Genomic DNA, 27,680 nt, shown 5'->3' on the forward strand with positions numbered 1-27,680 from the left:
ATGGACCTAGAGACTGTCATACAGAGTGAAGTAAGTCAGAAAGAGAAAAACAAATACCGAATGCTAACACATACATATAGAATATGAAAAAAAAAAAAAGGTTCTGAAGAACCTAGGCGCAGGACAGGAATAAAGATGCAGACGTAGAGAATGGACTTCAGGACACGGGGAGGGGGAAGGGTAAGCTGGGACAAAGTGAGAGAGTGGCATGGACATATATACACTACCAAATGTAAAATAGATAGCTAGTGGGAAGCAGCCGCATAGCACAGGGAGATCAGCTCCGTGCTTTGTGTCCACCTAGAGGGGTGGGATGGGGAGGGTGGGAGGGAGACGCAAGAGGGAGGAGATATGGGGATATATGTATACATATAGCTGATTCACTTTGTTATACAGCAGCAACTAACACAACATTGTAAAGCAATTATGTTCCAATAAAGATGTTAAAAAAAAACCCACTAATTTGAAAAGACATATGCACACCAATGTTCACTGCAGCATTCCTTACAACAGCCAAGTTATGAAAGCAACCTAAGTGTCCACTGATAGATGAATGAATGAATGAAGAAGTGGTATTATATATACAACGAAATATTACTCGGCCATAAAAAATGACATCTTGCCATTTGTGATAACATGGATACATCTAGAGGGTATTATACTAAGTGAAATAAGTCAGACAGAGAAAGGTTAGTATCATATGACCTCATTTATATGTGGAATCTAAAAAACAAACAGATAAACAAACAGACTCACAGATACAGAGAACAAACATATGGTTGCCAGAGGGAAGTGGGTTGAGGGGTGGGGGTGAAAAGGGTGAAAGGGATCAAGAGGTACAAACCTCCAGTTATAAAATAAATAAGCCACAGGGATGTAATATAAAGCATAAGGAATATGATCAATACTATTGTAATAACTTTGTATGAGGACAGTCTGTCACTAGACATATCGTTTCATAAAGTATGCAAATGTCAAATCACTATGTAATACACCCGAAACTAACGTAATACTATATGTCAACTATATTAAAAAAACAGTTGGTTCATGCCCCTTTGCAGTATATTCCTGCCTCCAGCCCCAGGCTCAGACAACCACTGATTTGTTTTCTGTCACCATTAGTTAGTTTGGGCTTTTTTTGTACTTCATATAAAAGGAATCATATACAAACTATTTTTGTTTCTGGCTGCTTTCACTCAACATAACATTTTTAAGATTCATATCAGTATATCAATAGTTCACTCCTTGTTATTACCGAGTAGTATACCATTATAGAGATATACCAAAATTTCTTTATCCATTCATCTACTGATGGAGGTTTAAGTTGTTTTCAGTTCTCAGCTCTTATAAATAAAGCTGCTATAAATGTTAGAATACAAATGTTTCTATAAACATATTTTAATTTATCTTGGGTAAATTCTTAGAAATATTTATTGCTAATTACATATATGTTTAACTTTATAAGAATCGGTTAACTATTGTCCAAAGAAGCTGTACCATTTTGTATTTCCACAAGCAATGTATGAGAGTTCCAGTTGTGCCACAAGTTCACCAATACTTAGTATTCTTGGTCTTTTTTCTTTTTCCTTTTTTTTGTCATTCTCATGGTATCTCACTGAGATTTAACTTGTACTTTCCTGATGACTAATGAGGTTGAAAATTTTCTCATATGTTTATTGGCCAGACATATATTTTCTCTGAAGTTTATTCAAATCTTTGTCCATTTTTTTTACAACTTTATTAAGATATAATTGACATATAGTAAACTGAACATATTTAAAGTATACAATTTGATAAAATTTGACATATGTGTACACTTATGAAACCATCACCACAATCAAAACAATGAACATATCCATCACTCCCAAAGATTCCTCACGCTCCTTTGTAGTCACTTCTCCTCCCCACTCCCACCTCCAAACAACCACTGCTCTGTTTCTTGTCACTATAGATTAGTTTGCATTTTCTAGAATTTTATATAAGTGGAATCACACAGTACATACTTTTTTTGTTGGTCTGGCTTCTTTCACTCAGCAAAATTATTTTGCTATTAATCTGTTGCTGTGTGTACCAACAGTTCTTTCCTTACAGTTGCTGAGTAACATTCTACTGAATGCTACAAGTGAATATACAAATATATTTATACAAATAAAATATACAAATATACAAATATATTTGAATATACAAATATATTTATTTGTTCAGTAATGATGGACATTTGAGGTGATTCCAGCTTTTGGCTATGACAAATTGAGCTGCTATAGATACTCCTCTACAAGTCTTTGTATAAGCATATCCTTTCATTTCTCTTGGTTAAATATCTACAAGTAGAATGCTTGGTCATATGGAAGATGTACCTTTAACTTTTTAAAAAACTGCCAAACACACAGTGGTTGAGAATCCGCCTGCCAATGCAGGGGACACGGGTTCGAGCCCTGGTCTGGGAAGATCCCACATGCCGCGGAGCAACTGGGCCCGTGAGCCACAACTACTGAGCCTGCGCGTCTGGAGCCAGTGCTCCGCAACAAGAGAGGCCGCGATAGTGAGAGGCCCGCGCACCGCGATGAAGAGTGGCCCCCGCTCGCCGCAACTAGAGAAAGCCCTCGCACAGAAACGAAGACCCAACACAGCCAAAAATAAATAAAATAAATAAATTTATAAAAAAAAAAAAACAAAAAAACTGCCAAACAATTTTCCAAAGTTGTGCCATTATATAGTCCCACCACCAGTGTGAGCATTCCAGGTTCTATAACCTTGCCAGAATTTGTTATAAGTCTTTTAATTTTAGCCATTTTAATTTGCATTTTTCTAATGGTGAATGATGTTGAGCACCTTTTCATGTACTTTCTGGACACCTGTATAACTTCTTTGGTAGACTATCTGTTGAAATCCTTTGTTTCATTATTAGTTTTCTAACTGAGTTACAAGAGCTCTTTGTATATTCTAGAAACAAGTCCTTTGTTAGGTATTTAATTTGGAAATACATTTTCCCAGTCTGTTGCTTGCCTTTTCATTTTTCTTAATGGTGTCTTTTAAACAGCAAAAGCTTGTAATTTTGATGAGTTCCAATTTATCAGTTCTTACTTTTTTTTTTTAATTTATTTATTATTTATTTTTATTTATTTATTTATTTAATTGATTGATTGATTGATTGCTGTGCTGGGTCTTCGTTTCTGTGAGAGGGCTTTCTCCAGTTGCGGCAAGTGGGGGCCATTCTTCATCGCGGTGCGCGGGCCTCTCACTATCGCGGCCTCTCTTGTTGCGGACCACAGGCTCCAGACGCGCAGGCTCAGTAATTGTGGCTCACGGGCCCAGCTGCTCCGCGGCATGTGGGATCTTCCCAGACCAGGGCGCGAACCCGTGTCTCCTGCATTAGCAGGCAGATTCTCAACCACTGAGCCACCAGGGAAGCCCCAGTTCTTACTTTTATGGTTCACGATGTTAGTGACTTATTTATTTATTTATGTATTTACTGACAAGATCACAAAAATGTTTTCCTGTTTTCTTCTACAAGTTTTATAGTTTGAGCTCTTAAATTTAGGCCTACAATCCATTTTGAGCTAGTTTTTCTGTATTGTATGAGGTAAGGGTCAAGGTTCATGTTTTTCCATATCACTATCCAATTGTTCCAGCACCATTTATTGAAAAGATTATCCTTTCCCACTGAATTGCCTGGACACATCAACTGGCCATATTTGTGTGCGTCTTTCTCTGGAGTCTATTCTGTTTCAGTGGTTTAATCTACCTTTACACCAATGCCACTGTATTTTTCCTAGCAGGCAAGTAACTTATCTGGATTTAACCTGTAGAGTTTGCTTCCCCTGCAATGTGCAGCAACTGATATCTCTTTGTAATTCTTGCAGCTACTTTTTCAGCCTGGTCCCCTGTAGGTTTTCTTGTGAATCTGGTAATTGGCCAAGAATTTGGCCATAGATTATACTCACATTCAGGGCCTGTTCTGACTGAGATTACTCCCTAATTTTTCAGTCTTAGAGTCTGTCCTCTGATACCTCAAGCAAATAAAACATCAGATTTCTGCCACCTGAGTTACACATGGTTGGGTAATGAATTCAGTTAAAAAAGCAGCAAACTCACAGAGCTCACCTGGTTTAGGTTCTGTCTTTCAAAGACAGGACTCTGCCTCTCTGATCTCTGTATGCTTTTTCACCAGGCCCTCTGGAATTTCTCCATGTAGGTGTAGTTTAGACGTTCAGCCAGGGGATTTTAGTGGGGTTTATGGTCAGGTTATGGGTTTCACCTTCTTCTGTGTTGTTGGGGTTTTTTTAACTTTCAAGAGCTCCTCCCCTTATGTTTCCAGGTAATTTTTCTACCCTGAACTCTGTTCTTTGCCACCATAAGAAAGTAAAACTGAGGTTTTCCACTGCCACTTTCCTCTGTTATGGGGGTTGATGAATGCCCTCAGGCAAAAATTTTAAAAAGCTGCAAACTCACAATTCTTATCATTTCCAGTTAGTGTTTTTCAAGAGTAAACTCTCCTCTAGCTTCTTTCTGCTTTTGGATACTTTCCACTTTATTTAAATATATTTTTTACATATTTTATAATTATTATCTGTGGGAAGGTTCAGGAGACTGCTTTACTCTCCACCATTACTGGAAATTCCCCCTGTGGGATGGATTTTAAAATATTAAGAATCTAATATTTATGAAGCTGAAATGTATCTTGGGCTTCAGGAAAAAAATCTAAGGTGAATCCCACATTTCTACAAGGATATTAAAATCATTATTATGATTGGATTCCATATGTTCAAAAAGCTTTAGGAAAGACTGCATATATTAAGTAGAGGCATGGAAGATATATTTTTAAAAGACCCAAATAAAGCTTCTGGAGATGAATATTACACTGTCTAAGGTGAAAAATACACTGTAAGAGATTTAATGGCAAAGTAGACAATGCAGAAGAAAACTCAAAGACATATCAACAGAAACTATTCAAAACAAAACACACAGAGAAAAAAAAAGACTGAAAAGAAATGAACAGAACATCAGCAAATTGTAGAACAAATTCAAGGGGCCAAAATGTTTCTAATTGAGTTCTCAAAGGAAGGAAGGACAGGGACTTCCCTGGTGGCGCAGTGGTTAAGAATCCGCCTGCCAGTGCTGGGGACACAGGTTCAATCCCTGGTCCAGGAAGATCTCACATGCTGTGGAGCAACTAAGCCCATGCACCACAACTACTGAGCCTGCGCTCTAGAGCCCATGAGCCACAACTACTGAAGTCCACACACCTAGAGCCTGTGCTCCACAAGAAGAGAAGCCACCACGTTGAGAAGCCCGCACATTGCAACAAAGAGTAGCCCCCACTCGCTGCAACTAGATGAAGCCGATGCGCAGCAACAAAGACCCAACACAGCCAAAAATTAATTTAATTAATTAAAAAAAAATTTTTTTTTAAATGGAAGCACAGAAAAATATTTGAAGAAATAATTTCCACATATGATAATAACTATAATTTGAACCCAGATTTGAGAAGTTCAACAAGTTCCAAGTATAAGAAACATAAAGAAAACTACAAGTAGTAATATAATCAAATTTCTTAAAACAGTGATAAAGAGAAAATCTTAACAGGAGCAAGAGAAAAAAGACACATTATACATAGAGGAACAAATGTAAAAATTACAGCAGATTTCTCAATAAACACAAGCAAGAAGAGATTGCTATCATATAATATCTTTAAAGTACTGAAAGCAAAAAAAACCAAAAACAAAAACAGAAAACAACAAAAAAACCCACAAAAAACCAAAATCCCTGCCAACTTAGATTTACTTAAATAGTGAAAATATTTTTCAAAGACTAAAGTGAAATACTGAATTTTCAGACATACAAAAGTTGAAAGAATTTATCGCCACAAACCTACACTACTTGAAATGATAAAGGAAGCCCTTCAAGATGTAGAAAAATGATACCAGACGGAAACCTGAATCTATACATAGTAATAAAGAGCACTGGTAATAGTAACTAACTCGGTGTATATTTTTCTTATTTTCAAATCTCTTTAAAAGATAATTGATCATAAAAGATAATTGACTGTTTAAAGCAAAAAAAGTAACAATATACTGTGGAGGCTATAACATATATAGAAGTAAAACGTATGATGACAATAGCACAAAGGCCAGGAAGAGAGAACGGAAGCATACTGTTGTAGGGTTTTTACACTATACATGAGCTAGTAAAATATCAGTTGAAGTTAGTGCTTGATAAGCTAAAGATGTATGCTACAAACTTCACAGCAACCGCTAACACGGTAACACGACATAAAGAATTATAACTATGTATTAATTTCTTTGTTGTTGCTGTAAAAAATTACCACACACGTTAGCAGCTTAAACCACACAAATTTATCACTTAGAGTTCTATAAGCGAGAAACCCAACAAATACAGATCTCACTGGGCTATACCAAGTGGTTGGCAGGGATGTGCTCCTTTTTGGAGGCTTTAGGACAGAATCCATTTCCTAGTCTTTTCCAGTTTCCAGAGGCCAGGCACTCTTTTTGGCTCAAGGTCCCTTTCCTCCATCTTCAAAGCAAGTAATGTTACATTTCTCTGTGTCCTCCATACATCTTCCTCTTCTACTTTTAGAAGAAGGACTCTTGTGACTAAAATGGGCCTACTCAGAAAATATGATAATCTCCCTATTTTAGGTCAGCTGTTTGAAAACCTTAATTCTATCTGCAACCCTAATACCTCTTTGCCATGTAACGTGACATATTCACAGGTTCCTGGGATTAGGAAAGTGACATCCTTGGGGGTGAGGGGCGGGGGGTCATTTTTTTGTTTTGTTAATTAATTAATTAATTAGTTTATTTATTTGGCTACGTTGGGTCTTCATGTTGCTGCACACGGGCTTTCTCTAGTTGTGGCGAGCAGGGGCTACTCTTCGTTTTGGTGCGTGGGCTTCTCATTGCGGTAGCTTCTCTTGTTGCACAGCATGGGCTCTAGGCACACGGGCTTCAGTAGTTGTGGCGCGTGTGCTCAGCAGCTGTGGCTCATGGGCTCTAGAGCACAGGCTCAGTAGTTGTGGTGTACGAGCTTAGTTGCTCCATGGCATGTGCAACCTTCCCGAACCAGGGCTTGAACCCGTGTCCCCTGCGTTGGCAGGCAGATTCTTAACCACTGAGCCACCAGGGAAGCCCGAGGTGTCATTTTTTAACTATCACAACTAATAAGTCAATAAAAAGAGGTAAAATGGAATGAAAAATAATTAATTCAAAGAAAAGCATAAAAATAGGGATAAATGAACAAAGAACACATGGGACAAACAGAAAACTAATACTAAGTAGGTAGATTTGAATCCCATCACATCAATAATCACATTAAATGGTCTAAACACTCCAAGTAATTGACAGAGATTGTCAGATTGGATAAAAAGCAACACCCAGCTCTACGAAGCCTATAAGAAAGCCACCTTAAATATAAAGACACAAATAGGTTAAAGGTAAAAGAATGGGAAAAGATATATCTTGCTAATACTAACCAAAGAAAGCCTGACTGGCTATATTAATATCAGACAAAATAGATTTCAGAGCAAATAATACTACCAGAGATAAAGAGGATAAATTTGATCATGATAAAGGGGTTAGTTCATCAAGAAGACACAACAATCCTAAACATTTATACATCAAATAATAGAACTTCAAAGTACATGAAGCAAAAGCTAATCTAACACTAAGGAGAAACATATATCTACAAATATAGTGTGATATTTCATCACCTCTCTAAATAACTGATAGAAATTAATAGAAAATAAGCATATAGAAGATCTGAAGAACACTAACCAATTTGATCTAATTGACATTTATATAACACTTGCCCAACAATAATAGGATACATATTCTTTTCACGTGCACTTGGAACATTTACCAAGATAGACCATATTCTCAGCATTGAAACAGGTCTCAATAAATTTAAAGAGATTCAAGTCATACAATGTTCACTGGCTACAATGGCATTAAATTACCAATCAATAATACAACAACATCTGGAAAATCCCCCAAAACATTTGGAAACTACATAATATACTTCTAAATAATCCAAAAGTCAAAGTAGTAGTCAAAGGGGAAATTTAAAAGTATTTTGATCTGAATAAACTGTAAACACAATATCAAAATCTGTAGGATGTGGCTAAAACTATACTTAGAGGGAAATTTATAGCACTAAAATACCCATGTTAGAAAAGAAGGAAGTCTCAAATCAACAACCTCAGATTACACCTTAAGAAACTAGAAAAGAGCAAATGAAATCCAAATTAAACAGCAGAAATGAAACAATAAAAATTAGACAGAAATCAATAAAATAGAAAATAGAAAAGCAATAGAGAAAAAGAAATGAAACCAAAGATTGTCTTTGAGAAAACCTAGCCAGTCTGATCAGAAGGAGGGAGAGATCCATTTCTTAGCCTTTTCCAGTTTCTACAGGCCACGTACTCTTCTTGGCTAATGGTCCCCTTCCTCCATCTTCCAAGCAAGCAATGTTACACCTCTCTGTGTCCTTCCATAGTTACATCTTCCTAAGATACAATAAGTAATTGTATTGCTATACACTAGCAACAAACAGAAACTGAATTTTTAAAAATATCAATTATGATAGTATCAAAAATGAAATACTTAGGGATAATTCTGACAAAAGATGCATAAAATCTGTACCCTGAAACACACTGCTGAGAGAAGTTAAAGATGACTTAAACAAATGGAAAGATATACTGTGTTCATGGATCAGTAGACAGACTCACTATTATTATAAGGCTATGAATTCTCCCCAGATTGATCTATAGCCTTAACACAACCCCAATCAAAATCCCAGAAAGCTTTTTAACAAGAAATTGACAAGATGATTCTAAAATGTATATGGAAATATAAAGGAAAGGACTTAGAAGAGCCAAAACAATTTTGATAACAAAGAACAAAACTGTAAGATTTACATTATCTGATTTAAAGACTTACTACAAAGCTATAGTTAACAAGACAGTGTGGTATTGATGTCAATATAGACAAATAAATCAGTGGAACCAAATAGTGTCCATAAATAGATTCATAAACATATGGTTAACTGATTTTCAATAAAAGTGACAAGCAATTCACTTGCTTGAAAATGGATGGTAAAAATACAGTACTAGGGCTTCCCTCGTGGCGCAGTGGTTGAGAGTCTGCCTGCCAATGCAGGGGATACGGGTTCGAGCCCTGGTCTGGGAGGATCCCACATGCCGCGGAGCGGCTGGGGCCCGTGAGCCACAATTACTGAGCCTGCGCGTCTGGAGCCTGTGCTCCGCAGCAGGAGAAGCCGTGATGGTGGGAGGCCCGCGCATCGTGATGAAGAGTGGCCCCCACTTGCCGCAACTGGAGAAAGCCCCTGCACAGAAACGAAGACCCAGCACAGCCATAAATAAATAAATAAATAAAAATAAAAAATAAAAAAATAAAAAAAGACATCAAAATTGATGAATTTTTGAAAAAAAAAAAAAATACGGTGCTAGCACAATTTGATACTCATATGCCAAAAAACAAAACAAAACCCTCCCATCCACAGCTCTCTCCATGCACAAAAAAAATTCTAGACCTAAATTTAAAACCTAAAACCATAAAACCTTTAGAAAACTTAGGAGACCTCTTTCTTAGATACAATATCAAAAGTATGATCCATAAAAAAAAATTGATACACTGGACATCATCAAAATTAATATCTGCTCCTCAAAAGACACTGCTTACAAAATGTACAAAAATAAATAATAAATAAATAATAATAATTTAAAAAAAAAAAAAAAATTAGGGCTTCCCTGGTGGAGCAGGGGTTGAGAATCCGCTTGCCAATGCAGGGGACACGGGTTCGAGCCCTGGTCTGGGAAGATCCCACATGCCGCGGAGCAACTAGGCCTGTGAGCCACAACTACTGAGCCTGCGCGTCTGGAGCCTGTGCTCCGCAACAAGAGAGGCCGCGATAGTGAGAGGCCCGCGCACCGTGATGAAGAGTGGCCCCCGCTTGCCACAACTAGACAAAGCCCTTGCACAGAAAAGAAGACCCAACACAGCCAAAAATAAATAATAAATAAATAATAATAATTTAAAAAAAAAAAAATTCAACATCCATTCATGATAAAAACTCCTACCAAAGTGGATATAAAGGGAACATATCTCAACATAATAAAAGCCACTTATGACAAACCCACAGCCAACATAATACTAAACAGTAAAAAGCTGAAAGCCTTCCCACTAAATTCTGGAACAAGACAAGGATGCCCACTCTCATCACTCTATTCAAATATATTGGAAGTCCTAGCCACAGCAATCAGACAAGAAAAAGAAATAACATGTATCCAAATTGGTAGGGAAGAGGTAAAATTGTTATTATATGCAGGTGACATAATACTCTATATAGAAAACCCTGAAGACTCCACACAAAAACTATTAGAACTGATAAATGAATTCAGCAAGGTAGCAGGATACAAGATTAATATACAGAAATCTGTTGCATTTCTTTACACTAACAATGAAATTATCACAAAGAGAAGTTTAAAAAATCCCATTTAAAATCACATCATGTGAAGACCAGATACTATAAAACTCTTAGAGGAAAACATAGGAAGAACACTCTCTGACATAAATTGCAGCAAGATCTTTTTTGATCCACCTCCTAGAGTAATGAAAATAAAAATAAAAATAAACAAATGGGACCTAATGAAACTTAAAGGCTTTTGCATAGCAAAGGAAACCATAAACAAAGCGAAAAGACAACCCACAGAATGGGAGAAAATAGTTGCAAACGAAGCAAACAACAAGGGATTAATCTCCAAAATATACAAACAGCTCATACAGCTCAATATCAAAAAAAACCAAACAACCCAATCAAAAAATGGGCAGAAGACCTAAACAGACACTTCTCCAAAGAAGACAAACAGATGGCCAACAGGCACATGAAAAGATGCTCCACATAGCTAATTATTAGAGAAATGCAAATCAAAACTACAATGAGGTATCACCTCACACCAGTCAGAATGGCCATCATCAAAACTCTAATAAATGCTGGAGAGGGTGTGAAGAAAAGGGAACCCTCCTACACTGTTGGGGGGGGGGATGTAAATTGGTGCAGCCACTACAGAGAGCAGTATGGAGGTTCCTTAAAAAACTAAAAATAGAACTACCATATGATCCAGCAATCCCACTCCTGGGCAGATATCTGGAGAAAACCATAATTCAAGAAGATACATGCACCCCAGTGTTCACTGCAGCACTATTTACAATAGCCAGAACATGGAAGCAACCTAAATGTCCATCGATAGATGAATGGATAAAGAAGATGTGGTACATATATACAATGGAATATTACTCAGCCATAAAAAAAGAACAAAATAATGCCATTTGCAGCAAACATGGATGGACCTAGAGATTGTCATACTGAGTGAAATAAGTCAGACACAGAAAGACAAGTATCATATGATGTCACTTATATGTGGAATGGAATCTAAAAAAAAGGGTACAAATGAACTTATTTACAATACAGAAGTAGAGTCACGGATATAGAAAACAAACTTATGGTTACCAGGGGATGGGGAGGGGGATAAACTGGGAGATTGGGATTGACATATATACAACATCTTATAATAAACTATAATGGAAAAGAATTTTAAAAAGAATGTAGATACATATATTTATATATATATATGTATAGATATATACATTTATACATAACCAACTCACTTTGCTGTACACCTGAAACTAACATGATAAATCAACTGTACTTTAATTAAAAAAAAAAACTCATATAATCAGATAAAAGAACCAGAAGATGTAGAAGATTAGAGGAGAAAGTGTGCAGGTATAGTGAGAAAAAAATAAGGAAAAAGTATTATGGTTCAGGCACTAATACTTTTGAAAAAGGAAAAGTACAATAGCAGGGATTTTTGCATACCCACACACAACAAGGAAACAGGCTGCCCAGTTTTTCTCTTGATGCAACAAGCCACTCATGTAAGATTAGAAAGGCGGGGGTTGGGGGGTGTTGAGGGAGCACTTAGTGAATATATGCACACAGTACAGGAAGGGCCTAGGTCAGTGACGGGTGAGAAACCCACAAAACTTGTCCAGGCCAGAGGGCTGGAAGGGGGTCTGGGGCTGAAAAATCTTTGGTGTCTACTGCTCAGATAACTGAGAATGAGAATCTGGAGAAAACTAGGTCCTGAGAGATTCCAAATTTGTCAGGAAGTAATAATAGCCAGAAGAATAAATGAACCCTTGGCAAAAATTTCACAAGCCTAAAGGATTACAGGGAAGATTTTAAAACAAAAACCAGGGTTCCCTGGTGGCGCAGTGGTTGAGAATCTGCCTGCCAATGCAGGGGACACGGGTTCGAGCCCTGGTCTGGGAAGATCCCACATGCCGCGGAGCAACTGGGCCCGTGAGCCACAGCTACTGAGCCTGCGCGTCTGGAGCCTGTGCTCCGCAACAAGAGAGGCCGTGATAGTGAGAGGCCCGCGCACCGTGATGAAGAGTGGCCCCCACTTGCCACAACTGGAGAAAGCCCTCACACAGAAATGAAGACCCAACACAGCTAAAATAAATAAATAAATAAATTTATAAAAAAAAAAAAAAAAAAAAAAAACAAAAACCAAAAGAAAGCAACCAAGCAAAAAACCTTAAAAAACAAACCAAAACAAAACAAAAATATAGATGAAGGGAAAGAGAACTGCTTGGGTTTCTGTCCTTGGTTATGCAAGGCTCTTCTCTGTTGCTGCCCACACCCCACGCCTCTACCTTGGGGTAAGAGGTAAGTAAGTTCCAACCTTCTGTAAAGTCAGCACAAGAGTTTTCCTTGGGGATAAAAGGCAGCAGAGAGGTGTCCAAGAGCTTGGCCCACTTATCATTCTCAGTCATCTGTTCTACAGAAAGCCACCGGCTTGCAGGGGTTGAAATGCTGTAATATTGACTAGAAACAGGGAAATGGTGCCAGTAGAGAAGGGAGCACCTCAGTCTTTCTAAAGTCAAACCTTACGTGTGGGGATACCTAATTGGACCTTCATTCCCTGGGCTCAAAGAGAACACTCCTCCTTTCACAAAGCAGGATTGGCAGCAATTAATTGCCAGTGGCTCAACTCCTCATACTGTAAATGTGCCAGTACCCAATTAACAAGCCTTCATGCTCCTCCTGCCAACAATTCAGAGGTTCATGATACAGAAAGGATGAAGTACTTAAACCAAGCAGTACAAGCTTCTCCTTCTCTAAGCTGAGAAAGGGGAATAAATTGATGACATTCCTTTCCACTTCTGGAATTGCTGAAGGTCCACAATACCTACTCTTGAATGCAATATATATGTTTTCAAAAGAATGAAAAATGCTACTGACAACCCCATGCGTTTGCAACTCTGCAGGTATTTCAGGCAAGACAAGAGTAATTCATCATACAATTTCTTCCTCCTTTGGATGCAGACTTGCTTGATTTACCTTAGTGAAAACAGTACAAACTAAAATTTTAGTACAAACTATTGCTGCTAGTCAGTCATCCCTAATTAGAAGGAGATCTGCAGTGCATACATTTCTTTTACTCTCCCTAATGTATTGAGCAGAAGTTTGAACTCCAAGTCCTCTCCTAAAAGAAATGCCTAGCAATTAACTATTCTGAATGTACAAGGAGTTCCTACCACCCTTCCAGAGCTATCCATGGCCTTCAGCATGAGAATCAAGCTCCTAAGCATGGCATATAAGGTCAAATGTAACTTGTCTGGATCTGAAGACTTCACTTTGCCCCATTTTTCAGCAATGCTTGCAGCTCCCAACATGTGATGCCAAATGCCTATGTGCGACACTGCACAAAGACCACTCCCACTCCTAGGGCTTCAAAGTTCAAGTTCAATATTCCTCCCCCCATGTCCACCCACTCTCCATGTTAGATCATAAAGCCTGAGATCCTGTTCACTAGCAGCAATTTATTGCCACTGCCTATGACTGGTGAACAACAAGAAAAAGAACTCCCCAGCCAACACAACTTCAGGATCCTCCCTCCAGCATATACCTGAATTTCCTAAGGCCTAAGTTTGAGTTTTTATCATCTTCCAGAAGACCGTCAGGCCTAAATCTACAATAGTTCTAATTTTACTGGTCCAATTTTATTGATCATAATTATCCTGTGGTGTGCTAGAGCCAGGTCATATGCCGACTGTGTTCATCTCTGCCAACTCTGTGCTCAGTGACTTCATGTTGGTAGCTTGAAATTGGTCACGGTGGTAGTATTTACACCATGAAAACTGGCAAAGTCTACAACTCAGGGCTTGACTTTGTTTTCTGGGGGAAAACCCAGTTGTGAACCATTTACCACACCACACTGTTATCCCTACAATGATCTATACTTCCTCTCCTTTAAAACCCAACCTCCTTTTCTTCCAAATATTCAATTCAAATGATCAGAAAGTCACCTTGTACGCTCAATCATTTCATGTTTTGTTCCCTATACCTCCTGCAGGAGAGGCTACATAAATTTTCAGGATCTGGTGCAAAATGAAAATGTGGGCTTCCATGTTCAAAAATTAAGAATTTCAAGCTAATGAGAGTAGAGCATTAAATCAAGAACAAGGCCTTTCTAAGTGTGGGGACTGCACAGGTCACATGCCCATAAAGTGATCCCTGACCTCCTACTTTTTTTTTTTTGGCCGTACCACATGGCACGTGGGATCTTAGTTCCCCGAGCAGGGATCGAACCCAAGCCCCATGCATTGGAAGCTTGGAGTCTTAACCACTGGACCACCGGGGAAGTCCCTGACCTCCTATTCTTAAGTGTAAGCCTGCCCTCCCCTGAGGATACTGTTTCCCATCTATCTCTGCAATATGATGGCTACTTATTCTCCCACATTTTAGGATTAAAGGTAGGTTGCTATTTTATTTGCTCCCCTTCTCAATGCCTTTGCAAATCATTACTCTTCTTCTTTGTAAAAACCTCTTCTCCTTTGCTATCTTGCTGCACAATACTTCAACTCTCATCATAGCTGTCATCTCTCAACTTACTCATTACTCCTTCTACTTTACTGATGGCTTTGACATCTGGATCTCAAAATTCCTCTTCACTGCAAGTCTTGCCTCAAGAGTAAGCAGATTAAGAAGACAGACTCCGGATAGAATCAGACTGCTGGGTTCAAGTCTTGGTACTACCACATATAGCTATGTTGCCATGTTCCTTAACCTTTCTTTTCCTGAGTTTCCTCATTTATAAAATAAAGATGGTAATAGTAATTCACAGGATTTGTTGCACAGATTAAAAGGGTTGATTCATGTAAAGGGTTCGGAATAGTACCTGACATAGTACTAAGTACATAGTACTTACTAATAGTAGTAAGTACTCAGTAAACATTCGCTACTACTGCTGTCATCATTATCATCATCCTTATTAAAGTCTATCTCAATGTCTACATGGATAACTCATTCAACATGTTCTATGAGCTCCTGTCACCAATAAATTTCTTCTCTGCTCTACCCCAGCAACTCTCTTCCATAGCTTCACCCTAGATCCTCTAATCACCATATCTTCTCCACATCCAGAATATTAAATTCAAATATCTCACTCTCTGACGACTACCTTCTGTCTTTCCAGCACATTTACCTGTCCCCCTATATTTGCTTCCCATCATCGAAACCTCTGAATGCCAAACTCCTCTACTGAATGTCTTTCAGCCCCTCCTATTTTTGTCTCTTTTCCTTTCTTCTTATATCTCTCTTTCATCTACTCTCTTGACAACAACCTCAGTCTCAACGCCCCAATTTCCTTCTATACAAAATTGGCAAAGTTCTAATCTTGGATGAATCAAACTATCAGCCTTTTCTTGACAGGTTTGCTGAGAGCTACTGAGGAGAATCATACAACTATAATTATAAATTCATGGTCTCCACCTTCAATGCCACCCAGCAATCTTTCTATTTCCTTACCTAGTTTACCATCTCCTGCCCCTCACAATGGCCATTTCAGGCCTTTACCACTCTCTCCAGACCGCTCATTTTCCTGCCTACTACCCACCTAACCCCACTCCACCTACCTCTGCTTCTACTTTCAATAAATGATCTATCCCACTTCAGAAAAAACAAGAATGAGATTAGAACTACCACAATTTCCTCCTATCAAACCTAAAAGTCCACCTTAGCCGCATCTATATCCACCCATTTCTTCCTTCCTATCACAATGAAGGAGATGTCTCTCCTCCTGCTTAAGGCTAATCTTGTGCTCTGTGCTCTGGATTCTTTTTTTTTAAAATAAATTTATTTATTTATTTTTGGCTGCATTGGGTCTTCATTGCTGCACGCAGGCTTTTTGTGTGTGTGCGTGTGTCAGGGACTGCCTTTTTTAAAACTTTTTATTTTGCAAAGTTGCAAACATAGTACAGAGTTCCTAAATACTCTTCACCTTGTTTCTCCTAAGGTTAACATCTTACATATATATTGAAGCCAGAAAATTAACGTTCATATAGTACTGTTAACTAATCACCTTATTTGAATATTGCCTGTTTTCCACTGTCTTTTTTCTTGTCCATGACCCACCCAGCATCCAACACTGCATTTAGTTGTATCTCCTTTGTTCCCTCCAGTCTATGACAGTTCTGTCTTTCTTTTTCATGATCTTGACATATTTTAAGACTACTAGTTTTGTAGAAGGTCCTTCCATTTGGGTTTTTTTTTTTAACATCTTTATTGGAGTATAATTGCTTTATAATGTTGTGTTAGTTTCTGCTTTATAACAAAGTGAATCAGCTATACATATACATGTATCCCCATATCTCCTCCCTCTTGTGTCTCCCTCCCACCCTCCCTATCCCACCCCTCTAGGTGGACACAAAGCACCGCGCTGATCTCCCTGTGCTATGTGGCTGCTTCCCACTATCTATTTTACATTTGGTAGCGTATATATGTCCATGCCACTCTCTCACTTCATCTCACCTTACCCTTCCCCCTCCCCATGTCCTCAAGTTCATTCTCTATGTCTGCGTCTTTATTCCTGTTGCGCGTGGGCTTTTTCTCTAGTTGTGGTGAGAGGGAACTACTCTTCGTTGTGGTGCGGTGGCTTCTCCGTGTGGTGGTTTCTCTTGTTGCGGAGCACAGGCTCTAGGCACGCCGGCTTCAGTAGTTGTGGCTCACGGGATCTAGAGCACAGGCTCAGTAATTGTGGCACTCGGGCTTAGCTGCTCCGCGGCACGTGGGATCTTCCTGGACCAGGGCTCGAACCCGTGTCCCCTGCATTGGCAGGCGGATTCTCAACCACTGTGCCACCAGGGAAGCCCTGTGCTCTGGATTCTAACCCACCTGCCTTATAAGGCATGGTTCTCAAAGTGTGGTTCCCAGACTAGCAGCATCAGCACTCTAGGAACTTGTTACAAATGCAAATTCTCAGGCCCCACTCTAAACCTACTGAATCAGAAACTTTGGAGCTCGGGCCCAGCAATCTGTTTTTAACGAGGCCTCCAAGTGATTCTGACACTTGTTAAAGTTTGAGAACCTCAGCTCTGAGGGAGTATTTATCATTTATCCCCTTTCCCATATCTTCAACTGCCTTCTTTAGTGAGATGGTTCCCTTGCCTGAAGAGCCTCCTACTTGATTGCTCCATGTACATTCTTGCACTTCTCCAGTCTACTCACCACACAGTAACATATCTGATCATTTCATTCCCTGCTTAAGATAAACTAATACTTTAAGAAGGTCTCAAGGTTCTGCACACCTCTGAAGCCTGTTCTTTCTCCACTAGCTCTCCTGCTCTGTCTGCCAAGCAAGACCAGTCTCTCCCAACTTCCTGATCTTCCAGTGTTCTAGGGCACCTAACAAACTTTGAAATTGTTATTCCTTCTGCCTGAATTACTCTTTGCCTGTTTCTTTTCCGAACTCCTACTTCTACTTTAAGTCTCAGCTTAAGCTTTCCTTACTTAGGGTGGCCTAACTTTACCCCTCAGTCTCGATTAGGTCTCCATTAGATGCTCTTATAGCACTCCACTTACCCTCTCATAATGTGCATCAAGCTTATAATTATTTAATTATCATAAATGTCATGTCTATTTTCCTTGTCAGAGTGTAAGCTCCATTAGCACAGGAATCATGATCTTATTTGCTATAATATTCCTAGTGCCTTGCTTTTAGTACAGGACCTTGCAGATAGTAAATGTGTAACCAAGCCTTTGCATACACTGGATCTCCCTCCAGAATGTTTTTTATTACCTTTAAACCCCTAGTGAAATCCTACACATGCTTCAAGAAATAAGTTAAGCATCTCAGTGAAGTCTTCCCTGTACATACACATCACCTGCCTGCTCAGGAGGATCACTTCTTCTTTTGTGTTCCTACTGTTCTTAAATCAACTAATGCAATAATTATATACTACCATAAATACCCATCTTCATGCCTGAGTCTCCACTAGACTGTAAACTCCCTGAGGGCACAGATCAGGTCTTGTTTACCTTTATATCTCTAGTGCTTAGAAAAGTACCTGACATTTATAATAAATGTCCATAAATGTTTATGGGCATGTTGAAACTAACACTGTATCTCTAATATTGCACTGAAAGATTTTTTCTTAATATTAAATCTGGGTTCCAATTCTAACTTTGTTATTCATTAGCTGTATGATCAAATTGTTTAACCTCTTTGGGCCTCAGTTCCCTCACTAGTAAAACGAGGCTAATAATACACACTTGGAAATACTGCTATGAAAATTAAACAAAATGACATAATATAATGATTAGCACACACAGTGCCTAGCATGTAGTAGCCTCCCTACTATGGCTTCTACTTGATAGAGACAACTAGGACGAAAAAATACAAAAATAAGTCACAGCAATCAAGGGAGAATGAGCACAGAGTGAGTCATTCCTTTTAATCATTCGCCCAGGAAGATGAACAATGAAGAAACATAATAAGCAGAATAAACTCTACCGGTGGTATCTCCCTTGGCATACAAAGCTTGGTAAGAATTCACCCGAGACCTCTTGGCTAATGGCCACATCCAGTTCCCCAGCCCGGCAGGTCAGGTCTTAATCTGCAATACCAGGCATGGTTACTTCAGAGTGGAATAGAAACTACCTCATAAGGAATGTGTTTACAGGAGGGAGATGGGGGAGGAGGAGGAGAACTTGACTGCAACCACATCAATCAAGTGTTTTGCAATCTGGCAGAAAACACTGCAGAATTGTTGGTGGAGACTAACACCCACACAACTGCACTTACCTGTAGCCAAGAACCAGCTTAGACTAGATAATGAGCAGCTTTCTGCTTTTACCAAAACAATGGTCAGACTTGCACGGAAAGAACATCTCTAAGGTCAAATTACCTTGAACATCTGGGCAGCACCACCTACCAAGATGACACCAAGCAGCTTTATACATACACTCCTCAGCCTATGAGCACTGCCCACAAGCACCAGCTTCATAGCTCGTGTATGCCAAATGTAAAAGCAGATTAACAGTTTCTTTGCTCCTTATTCATAATATGCTTACCTCTGCAGAGCTAGTGGTATTCAGATCACCTCGTTCATTCATTTTAGAAGGCTGTGTCACTGTAGCTACTTCTTCACTGGGACTCTCTCTCTTCCGAAGCTTCCTGATGAAGCTCTGTTGGTCACTGGAAGATAAAGTAGGTCTGAGTGTAGTTCTGGGTGGGCTCTGCCTCCTCCAAGATACCCTGCTCCAATCTAACCCCAGAATATGTGGTACATCATCTTCAGGTAGAAAGTCCAAGTCATCTGCAATTTGGAATTTTTTTAAAAACACCAGCATAGAATTGGAAGAGTCTGTCCTAAAAGTCTGGCAGCTCTGGGGCCTGCTGCAGTCTGCCTGAATGCACATCCCTTCTAACCACCAAAAGGCATGACAGGCAGAGTCCTGGCAGCAGGCAGCCCAACATGTCTGGAGAGAGGGGGTTCCTTCAAGAAGCCGGAGGTGATTTTCTCCCCCAGATCTCAGGCCAACTCCAAATTGTGTCTTCGCCTGCTGGCACCTGCTCTCCTTGGCATCTAAAAACAAAGAATGAAAACATTTAAAAATGAAATAAAAACAGAGACTACAGCTCTGTAAAGAGTCCTGAATACCAACATTTGAGGCTATTTTGAAGACTGGTTTTTAAGAGGGTGGGAAAGCTGTCTAGTAAGTGGAATAAAAGACACAAAAGAGAGAGTTTTTTGGCTCAGGATATTTTAGCTTGTAGAAGTACTGCTCCACATTCATCACTGGCTCCCCTCCTCAATGAGTCCCTTGCATGTAGACCTTTTAAACAGAACTCCAGTTCATGAAACAGAAAAAACAAAACAAAAGAGCTCTTCTGATGTAAGTGTACTGAAGGATGGGGGCAGAGTCCCACCACTTGACCTCACATTCACCTCCAAGGCATTTCTCAGGGACAGTATGAAGATTATGGGACCAGAAGAGCAGCCAGCTGAAGAAGATGGAGTACTCTGCCCACTGAACTGGTAGCAACACAAATTGAGTACTCTTGACCTATTGCAGGATTCAGGTTCATCCATTCTCTAATCAATGGTTTGCCAAAGTCAGGTGGTTTTGCATATCACAGCATCAACCAGAGCAGTAGTCAGTCAAGCTTACCAAAAATTTTAATCATGAGAGGTATTCTGCTAGAATGAACTTCTTAATGATAAGCCGTGTCATAATAAGAAATATTGGAGGCTAACACAACATTGTAAAGCAACCATACTCCAATAAAAATTAATTAAAAAAAAAAGAAAAAGAAATAAAGGAATAGAAGTACAACAGTGACCTACTGTGGTTAACCTAGATAACATGGTCCAAAATTCCGGCTAACGTCGCTTACAGATAAACTTTTGAGCCATTGAATGTTTTCAGGCATGGTATTGATTTTCCTGAAATATCACCTCATTTGTGTTTTCTTAGACGAAATAAAGTCAAAGCATGCTCTGAATTAAAGTTTTTATACAGAGTTCATTTTAAGGTCTCAGTTATATAGGTGTCTGTAACCAACTATGGTCAGGGTTATACAAGGCCAGACCAGGATGAGGCAAGGGAGATGCCTCGGGCACACTCTTAAGAGTACTCACTCTTAGAATCATGTAAGTGCAGGGCTGGCCTACCCCCACCTTTTTTTAAAAAATATTTATTTATTTATTTATTTAGTTGCATCGGGTCTTAGTTGCGGCATGCGAACTCTTAGTTGCTGCATGTGGGATCTAGTTCCCTGACCAGGGATCGAACCCGGGCCCCCTGCATTGGGAGTGCAGAGTCTTAGCCACTGGACCACCAGGGAAGTCCCAGCTTACCCCCATCTTGAGAGTGTTTCCTGAAATTTCATACCCTAGGTACCTCTTTCTTCACCCTAGCCCTCGCCCTGGGGTTATAACATAAAATTTTATTGTAGAATTACATATAGAAAATATGTAGTAGAATCAAACCACTGAACAGATGGATAGTCATGTCTGCATGTATACATAACTGAAAAAGGGCTATGACTGACTAAAGCAACAACTGGATAATCTGCCAAAGCCATCGTGACTCCCAGGAAACAATTACTAAATGTGGACACTAGTCAACTGAGAGATAAGAGAAAAATAGGCAGCCTTCTGGATTGTGGAGTCAAGCACTATGGAAGCCAATCTGCCATTGTTCTTTCTTTCTTTTTTTAAATTTATTTATTTATTATTTATTTATTTTTGGCTGCGTTGGGTCTTCGTTGCTGCACGCAGGCTTTCTCTAGTCGCGGTGAGCGGGGGCTACTCTTTGTTGCAGTGTGCGTGCTTCTCATTGCGGTGGCTCCTCTTGTTGTGGAGCACGGGCTCTAGGCACGTGGGCTTCAGTAGTCGTGGCATGTGGGCTCAGTAGCTGTGCTCGCAGGCTCTAGAGCACAGGCTCAGTAGTTGTGGCGCACAGGCTCAGCTGCTCCGTGGCATGTGGGATCTTCCCAGACCAGGGATCAAACTCGTGTCCCCTGCATTGGCAGGCGGATTCTTAACCACTGTGCCACCAGGGAAGTCCCTGCCATTGCTCTTTAAACAAAAAGAGAGAAACATGGGCACCAACCTAACATCAGACAAGACAATTTAGAGGCCAGAAAAAAATAGAACTTACTTAAGAAAAGATGAATAAATAGAAACTATGAAAAAAATGAAGTTACCAAAAGCTATGGAAATGCTCCTCATTTCCTCATCCACCTTCCTAAACAATAACCAATGGTATGAATCTTGGTAACAGCTGAGTGTACAGAGTTTGTTGAAATCAGTAAATTGTTACATCAGTAACTACTGTCAGTTACCTTTATATCAACTTTCCATCATTCATCTCAGAAAAAGTCTCTCATATTTAATATAGTGAAAAGGTCCACAAAGATGAAAATAACTTGCAGTTTTCTATAAGCCACTATTTTATTTAATTTTTTTTAATGTACTGTAACCTCCACTTCTGCCCTTGAATGAGAAATTGCCATAGGACTTGCTTTCCTACCATGAGAAACTAGAAAACTAGACAAAATATATGAAACAATTGTTTTTGGACACTGAACAACATGTGGTCTGGGGCTGTGATCCCAGAGAGAAAGGAAATAAACAAGGGTGAGCCCTAGGACCACCTTGGCTTTCCGTTTACAGGATAGGCATGCTGCAGACTGTGGAACAGGAAGAACCCAAGCAGAGTAGAGTGGTCTTGCTGAGTTGAGGAAACAGAGTTCAGGGTGACTATGATAGCTAGAAACTACCGGAAAGGAGGAAGCTACATAGAGAAAGACCTCCAGACAGCTGGATAGTGGTTCCCTTGGTATAATACTAATTTACACCAAGTGTAGGTTAAAACTGCATGAAAGTTTAGAAAGTATTTTGAACTAAATGAAACTGAAAACAGAACATATTAAAATTAGTGGGATGCAGGTAAAGCAACGTTTAGAGGGACATTTATCGCTTTAAATGCTTATTTTAGAAAAGAAGAAAAGTCTAAAATCAATGATCTAGAAAGACATATAGGGAGAATGCCATGTGATGACAGGAGTGGAGACTGAAATGATACAGCTGCATGTTAAGGAAAGTCAAGGATTGACAGTGACCACCAGAAGCTAGGAAGAGTCAAAGAAGGATTCTACTCAGAGTCTCAGAAGGAACCAACCCTGCCAACACCTTGATTTTGGACTTCTAGCATCCAGAACTATTGGCCTAAGCAGCGTTCTCTGCCCTTGCATGGAAGAATACTTCAGAAGACAGATGGCTCGAAGACTACCAAGAGCCTAGATCTAGGGATCCTTGACATTTGGGGATGAGGCTATGGCCTCTACCCAGATTGAATGAAGACACCTGTGTGCCATTCAATGGACATGTACAGAGATATAATGTTGGCAAACTATAGGAATCTGTTGTTATGGGGTTTTTCTCTCTTTCAAACCAAAATTAATAGCCCAACTGGAGCAAGGGGCAGAGCCCTGAATGGAAGTGTGAGAAGTTCCACCAGGTACCTGTGCAGTCCAGGCGTACTGGTTTGAAACAAAGATGTCAGCCCTAAAGCAAAATACTTCTGAACCGTCTGCTCTGAAAGGGCAAACAAAAAGTGTCATAATTGATATAGGCCTGAAGTGGGAGGACAGAAGCTCCACAGAGAAGTCGTACTATAATGTAGGAAAGTCTTCAAATATAATTCCTCCTTTATTAGACACCAGAGATATCATACTGGTAAGAAATCTCATAAACATAAACAATGTTTGATAGCCATTATGAACAGCTCATTTCTTTTAATCATCATAAAATTCACATAAGAAAACAACCTTATAGATGTACTGAATGTGGGAAATTCTTCAATAAGCATTCAACAATTATTAATCATTAGAGAATTCATTCTAGAGAAAAACCCTATAAATGCAATGCATGTGGAAAAGCTTTCAGAAAGAACTCTATCCTTTTAGGTCATCAGAGAATTCAGACCAGTCAGAAACCCTTACAAATGTAAAGACTGTGAGAAAGTCTTTGCTCAGAAGGTAGCCCTTACTCATCATGAGAGAATATATAGTGGAAAAAGGCCTTTTACATGTAATGAATGTGGGAAAGCTTTCAGGGATAACGCAACTGTGTTGGAACATAAGAAAATCCATACTGATGAGAAACCATACTGGTATGATGAATGCGGAAAAGCCTTTAGGAAGAGCTCAACTCTTATTAATCATCAAAGATGCATACAGGAGAGAAACCCTATAACTGTAGTAAATGTGGAAAATCTTTCAGGTATACATCCTTTGCTGGACATCAGAAGACTCATAGTGGAAATAAACCCTACTGATATAATGACTGTGCGAAAGCCCATATGAAGAGCTCAGTTCTTACTGGACATCAGAGAAACCATACCAGAGAAAAGTTTTATAAACAAAATTAATATGGGAAGACTTTTCCCCAAAGTTCAGCCCTTAAACAACATAAGATAATTCATAGCAAAGAAAGAGCCATGAAATGTAGTTATTGTGGTAAATCACATAGAAATAGTTTATTCCTTCTGAGCATCAAAGAGAAGACATTCAATAAATTATACATCTAACAAAAATATTCTGTGTACCTCTATCCTGGAGAACTTCCCACTTGTGAGGATTTCATTATAGTATAGTTTGTACTGTAAAATATTTGAAGAACCTAAATGTCTATCAATATAGAAATAGTTACTGCAGAATACTATACAGCAAGTGAAAAGAATTAGGTAGAGTTCTATATGCAGCTAAAGAAATATCCCCATGATACCTTGTTAAGTTAAAAAAGCAAGTTGCAGAAAATTTATATATTATGGTCTTATTTATATTCTCTAAAATGAAGCTTTTTTGTTTGTAGATATATGCATTCAAAAAGATCTGGAAAAATAAAGGCCAAACTTTAACAGGAAAAAAAACAATGATCTTATGCTTTCATCATAAAAGACAGAAAAAAAAAGAGTAAATTATATCGAAAATAAGCAGAGAAAGGAAAAGATAAAGATAAGAGTAACCACTGAAACAGAAAACAAACAAAAAACAACAGAGAAAAATCAATGAAACCAAAATCTGGTTGTTTGAAAGGTCAATAAAACTGAAAGCTCCAGTCAGACTGATAACAGAAAAAAAGAGAAAAGTTACAAATTGACAATATCAGGAATGAAAGAAGGGTTATCATTACTGATTCATTAAACCAGGGGAGCCAACTATGGCCCAAGGGCCAACTCCAGCTGCTGCTTATTATTGTAAATAAAGTTTCACTGGAACATAGTCACATTCATTTATTTATGTATTACCTATGGCTGCTTCTGTTCTAATGGCAGAGTTAAGTAGCTGCAATAGAGTTATCTTAAGACCAGTAAAGCCTAAAATATTTACTATCTGGCCTTTTAAGAAAGTTTGCCAACCCCTGGTGTAAGAGAATATACTTTTGTTTGACTTACTATTTACTATTGAGTAGAGCCTAAATTTACATATTAACTTATAGAAGAGATAAGTTCCAAATGACTTTGATTTTTATAGAGATGCAAATTATTTCTGTCTGGTGTGAAAGATAACCTCAAAGCTTTAACTAATAAGGCACCCTTACTTCCCATCTAGCTATTATCCTTATCTCCTTATTCATTCATCCATTCAAAAAAATTTTTGTTTTAGCTATTTTTTGGCCGCACTGAGCAGCATGTAGGATCTTAGTTCCCTGACCAGGGATTGAACCCGAGCCCCCTGCAGTGGAAGCACGGAGCCTTAACCACTGGACCGCCAGGGAAATCCCCAACAAATATTATTGAGCATCTGCTTCATGCTAGGTATCTCTTTGATGGAGCTTATAATTTAGATGGGGGAGACAGTGATTAAATAGACATAATAAACGTAGAACTGCAAACTAATGGAGTGCTATGAAGAAAAGAAATTCAGTCTTTACAGAATAAAGGTAGCTAACTTTGGAACTTATTTATCAGATACATTATCATATATGTGACATGATATCAAAGATAGTTACTGTACATTGTTTGAAAGGAAAAAATTGGAAATAACTTATGCATCCCTCAACAGAGAACTGGTTAAATAAACTAAGGAAGATTTATGCAGTTGCTGGGATGAATAAGGCCACTCTCTATAGTCCTGATATGAAATGATGTCAGGAAACATTAAAACATTATGTGGAAAAAGAAAGGTGCATAGCAGTGTGTACAGTATGCTACAATTTGTGTGTGGGGAAAAAAGAATACAATTTTGTGTGTCTGTGTCTGTGTGTGTGTATATATATGCATAGACTATTTTTGGAAGAATATTCAAGAAACTGGCATGGTTGCCTTTAGGAGGGGAAACTAGGTAGATGAGAGACTTGTTTGTTCACTAAATACCCTTTTATACCTTTTGACTTTGTACAATGTATATGTATTATATCTGGAAAAATAAATTTTAAAAATATTAAAATTTTCAATGGCTTCACTCACTTGAATGAATCAAAATTCTTAACATAACCTAAAAAGATCTTGTATGATCTGGACTCTGCCTACCTTTCTAGCCCCACCTTGTATCATGCTCTCCCTCCTTCATCATGTTCCACCACCAGACTTCATTCATTCCTCAAATGGACCACGCTCCCTCTCCTAACTGGGCTTTGTACATGCTGCCTCCGCTATTTGGAATTTTCTTGCCTCCTTTCTTTAACCAGTTAACTCCTCAAACGAGGTTGCAGTTCAACCATCATTTCCTCAGAGAAGCCTCCATGCTAAGACAGGTCTCTCTAGTACACCCTTTGGGCCCTGTTGCCTCTCTCCTTCAAAGTAATCATAGCACTTATAAAGTTACATGTATTTGTGTGATCATCTGTTCAATGTCCTTCCCCCACAGCTTCACTGTAAGCTCCAGGATGAGAGGACCACATCTGGCTTTTTCCCCCCTCACCACTGTATCTCCAATTCTAGCATAGGACTCGGCACATTACATTGTAAGTGATCAAAAACCCTTTTTGAATGAATGGACAAATAAATGCATGTATGCATGAAGGAAGTATTGAAAGAATGAACAAATGAACTGTCAGATGGCCAGGTATTGAGAGGGTCATACTGAAGACATCCAGGCTGATGGCAGGATTTTTTTTTTTTTTTTTTTTTTTGGCTAAGTTGGGTCTTTGTTGCTGCGTGCAGGCTTTCTCTAGCTGCAGCAAGCAGGGGCTACTCTTCATTGCGGTGGCTTCTCTTGTTGCGGAGCATGGGCTCTAGGCGTGCAGGCTTCAGTAGTTGTGGCTCACAGGCTCAGTAGTTGTGGCACACGGGCTTAGCTGCTCTGCAGCATGTGGGATCTTCCTGGACCAGGGCTCGAACTCATGTCCCCTGGATTAGCAGGCGGATTCTTAACCACTGCGCCACCAGGGAAGCCCTGATGGCAGAACTTTGAAAAGAGACGAGGTCCATATGCCACAATAAATGAGAGAGGGTGAATGACAGTTGGTAGATGAGTAATGATTAGGGGTAAGAAGTGTTATAAACCTCAAAAAGAAGACGTTTTTACATGAAAGTGGAGGAGTAATGTTCAAGAAATAACAGTGAGGAGTCAGCTCCACCTCCAAACTCAGAGGTAAATGGGATATGGGAGAATGAGCAACCACTGCCTGCAGGCTAGAGAGAGAAATAGGTATTTCCCCAAGACAAAGCCAGGTCTCAGAACATTCTCTCTATCCAAGGTCCTGACTGACGAGTTAGAGTATAGAGAGGGTTTAGTAACTCAGTGGATTCTTGTCACAGTTAAAAAGTTAGGAAGGGAG

General features: G+C 39.1%; 1 protein-coding gene across 10 annotated transcripts in view; it reads right to left on the reverse strand.

Moving 5' to 3' along the window:
* KIAA0319L (KIAA0319 like) overlaps positions 1-27,680 on the reverse strand; it is a 120,445-nt gene that overhangs the window by 46,700 nt on the left and 46,065 nt on the right. For all 10 annotated transcript variants that reach the window (XR_005019183.1, XR_005019182.1, XM_036845573.1 and 7 more), the window contains exon 3: positions 19,459-19,973. Coding sequence is in view for 8 of the 10 variants with exons in the window: in XM_036845573.1 (XP_036701468.1) it covers positions 19,459-19,973 (515 nt within the window). In the remaining 2 variants the exon portion in view is untranslated. The remainder of the gene's footprint in view (positions 1-19,458; positions 19,974-27,680) is intronic.

This window comes from Balaenoptera musculus, chromosome 1, assembly GCF_009873245.2.
Source record: "Balaenoptera musculus isolate JJ_BM4_2016_0621 chromosome 1, mBalMus1.pri.v3, whole genome shotgun sequence".
NCBI classification, from domain to species: domain Eukaryota; kingdom Metazoa; phylum Chordata; class Mammalia; order Artiodactyla; family Balaenopteridae; genus Balaenoptera; species Balaenoptera musculus.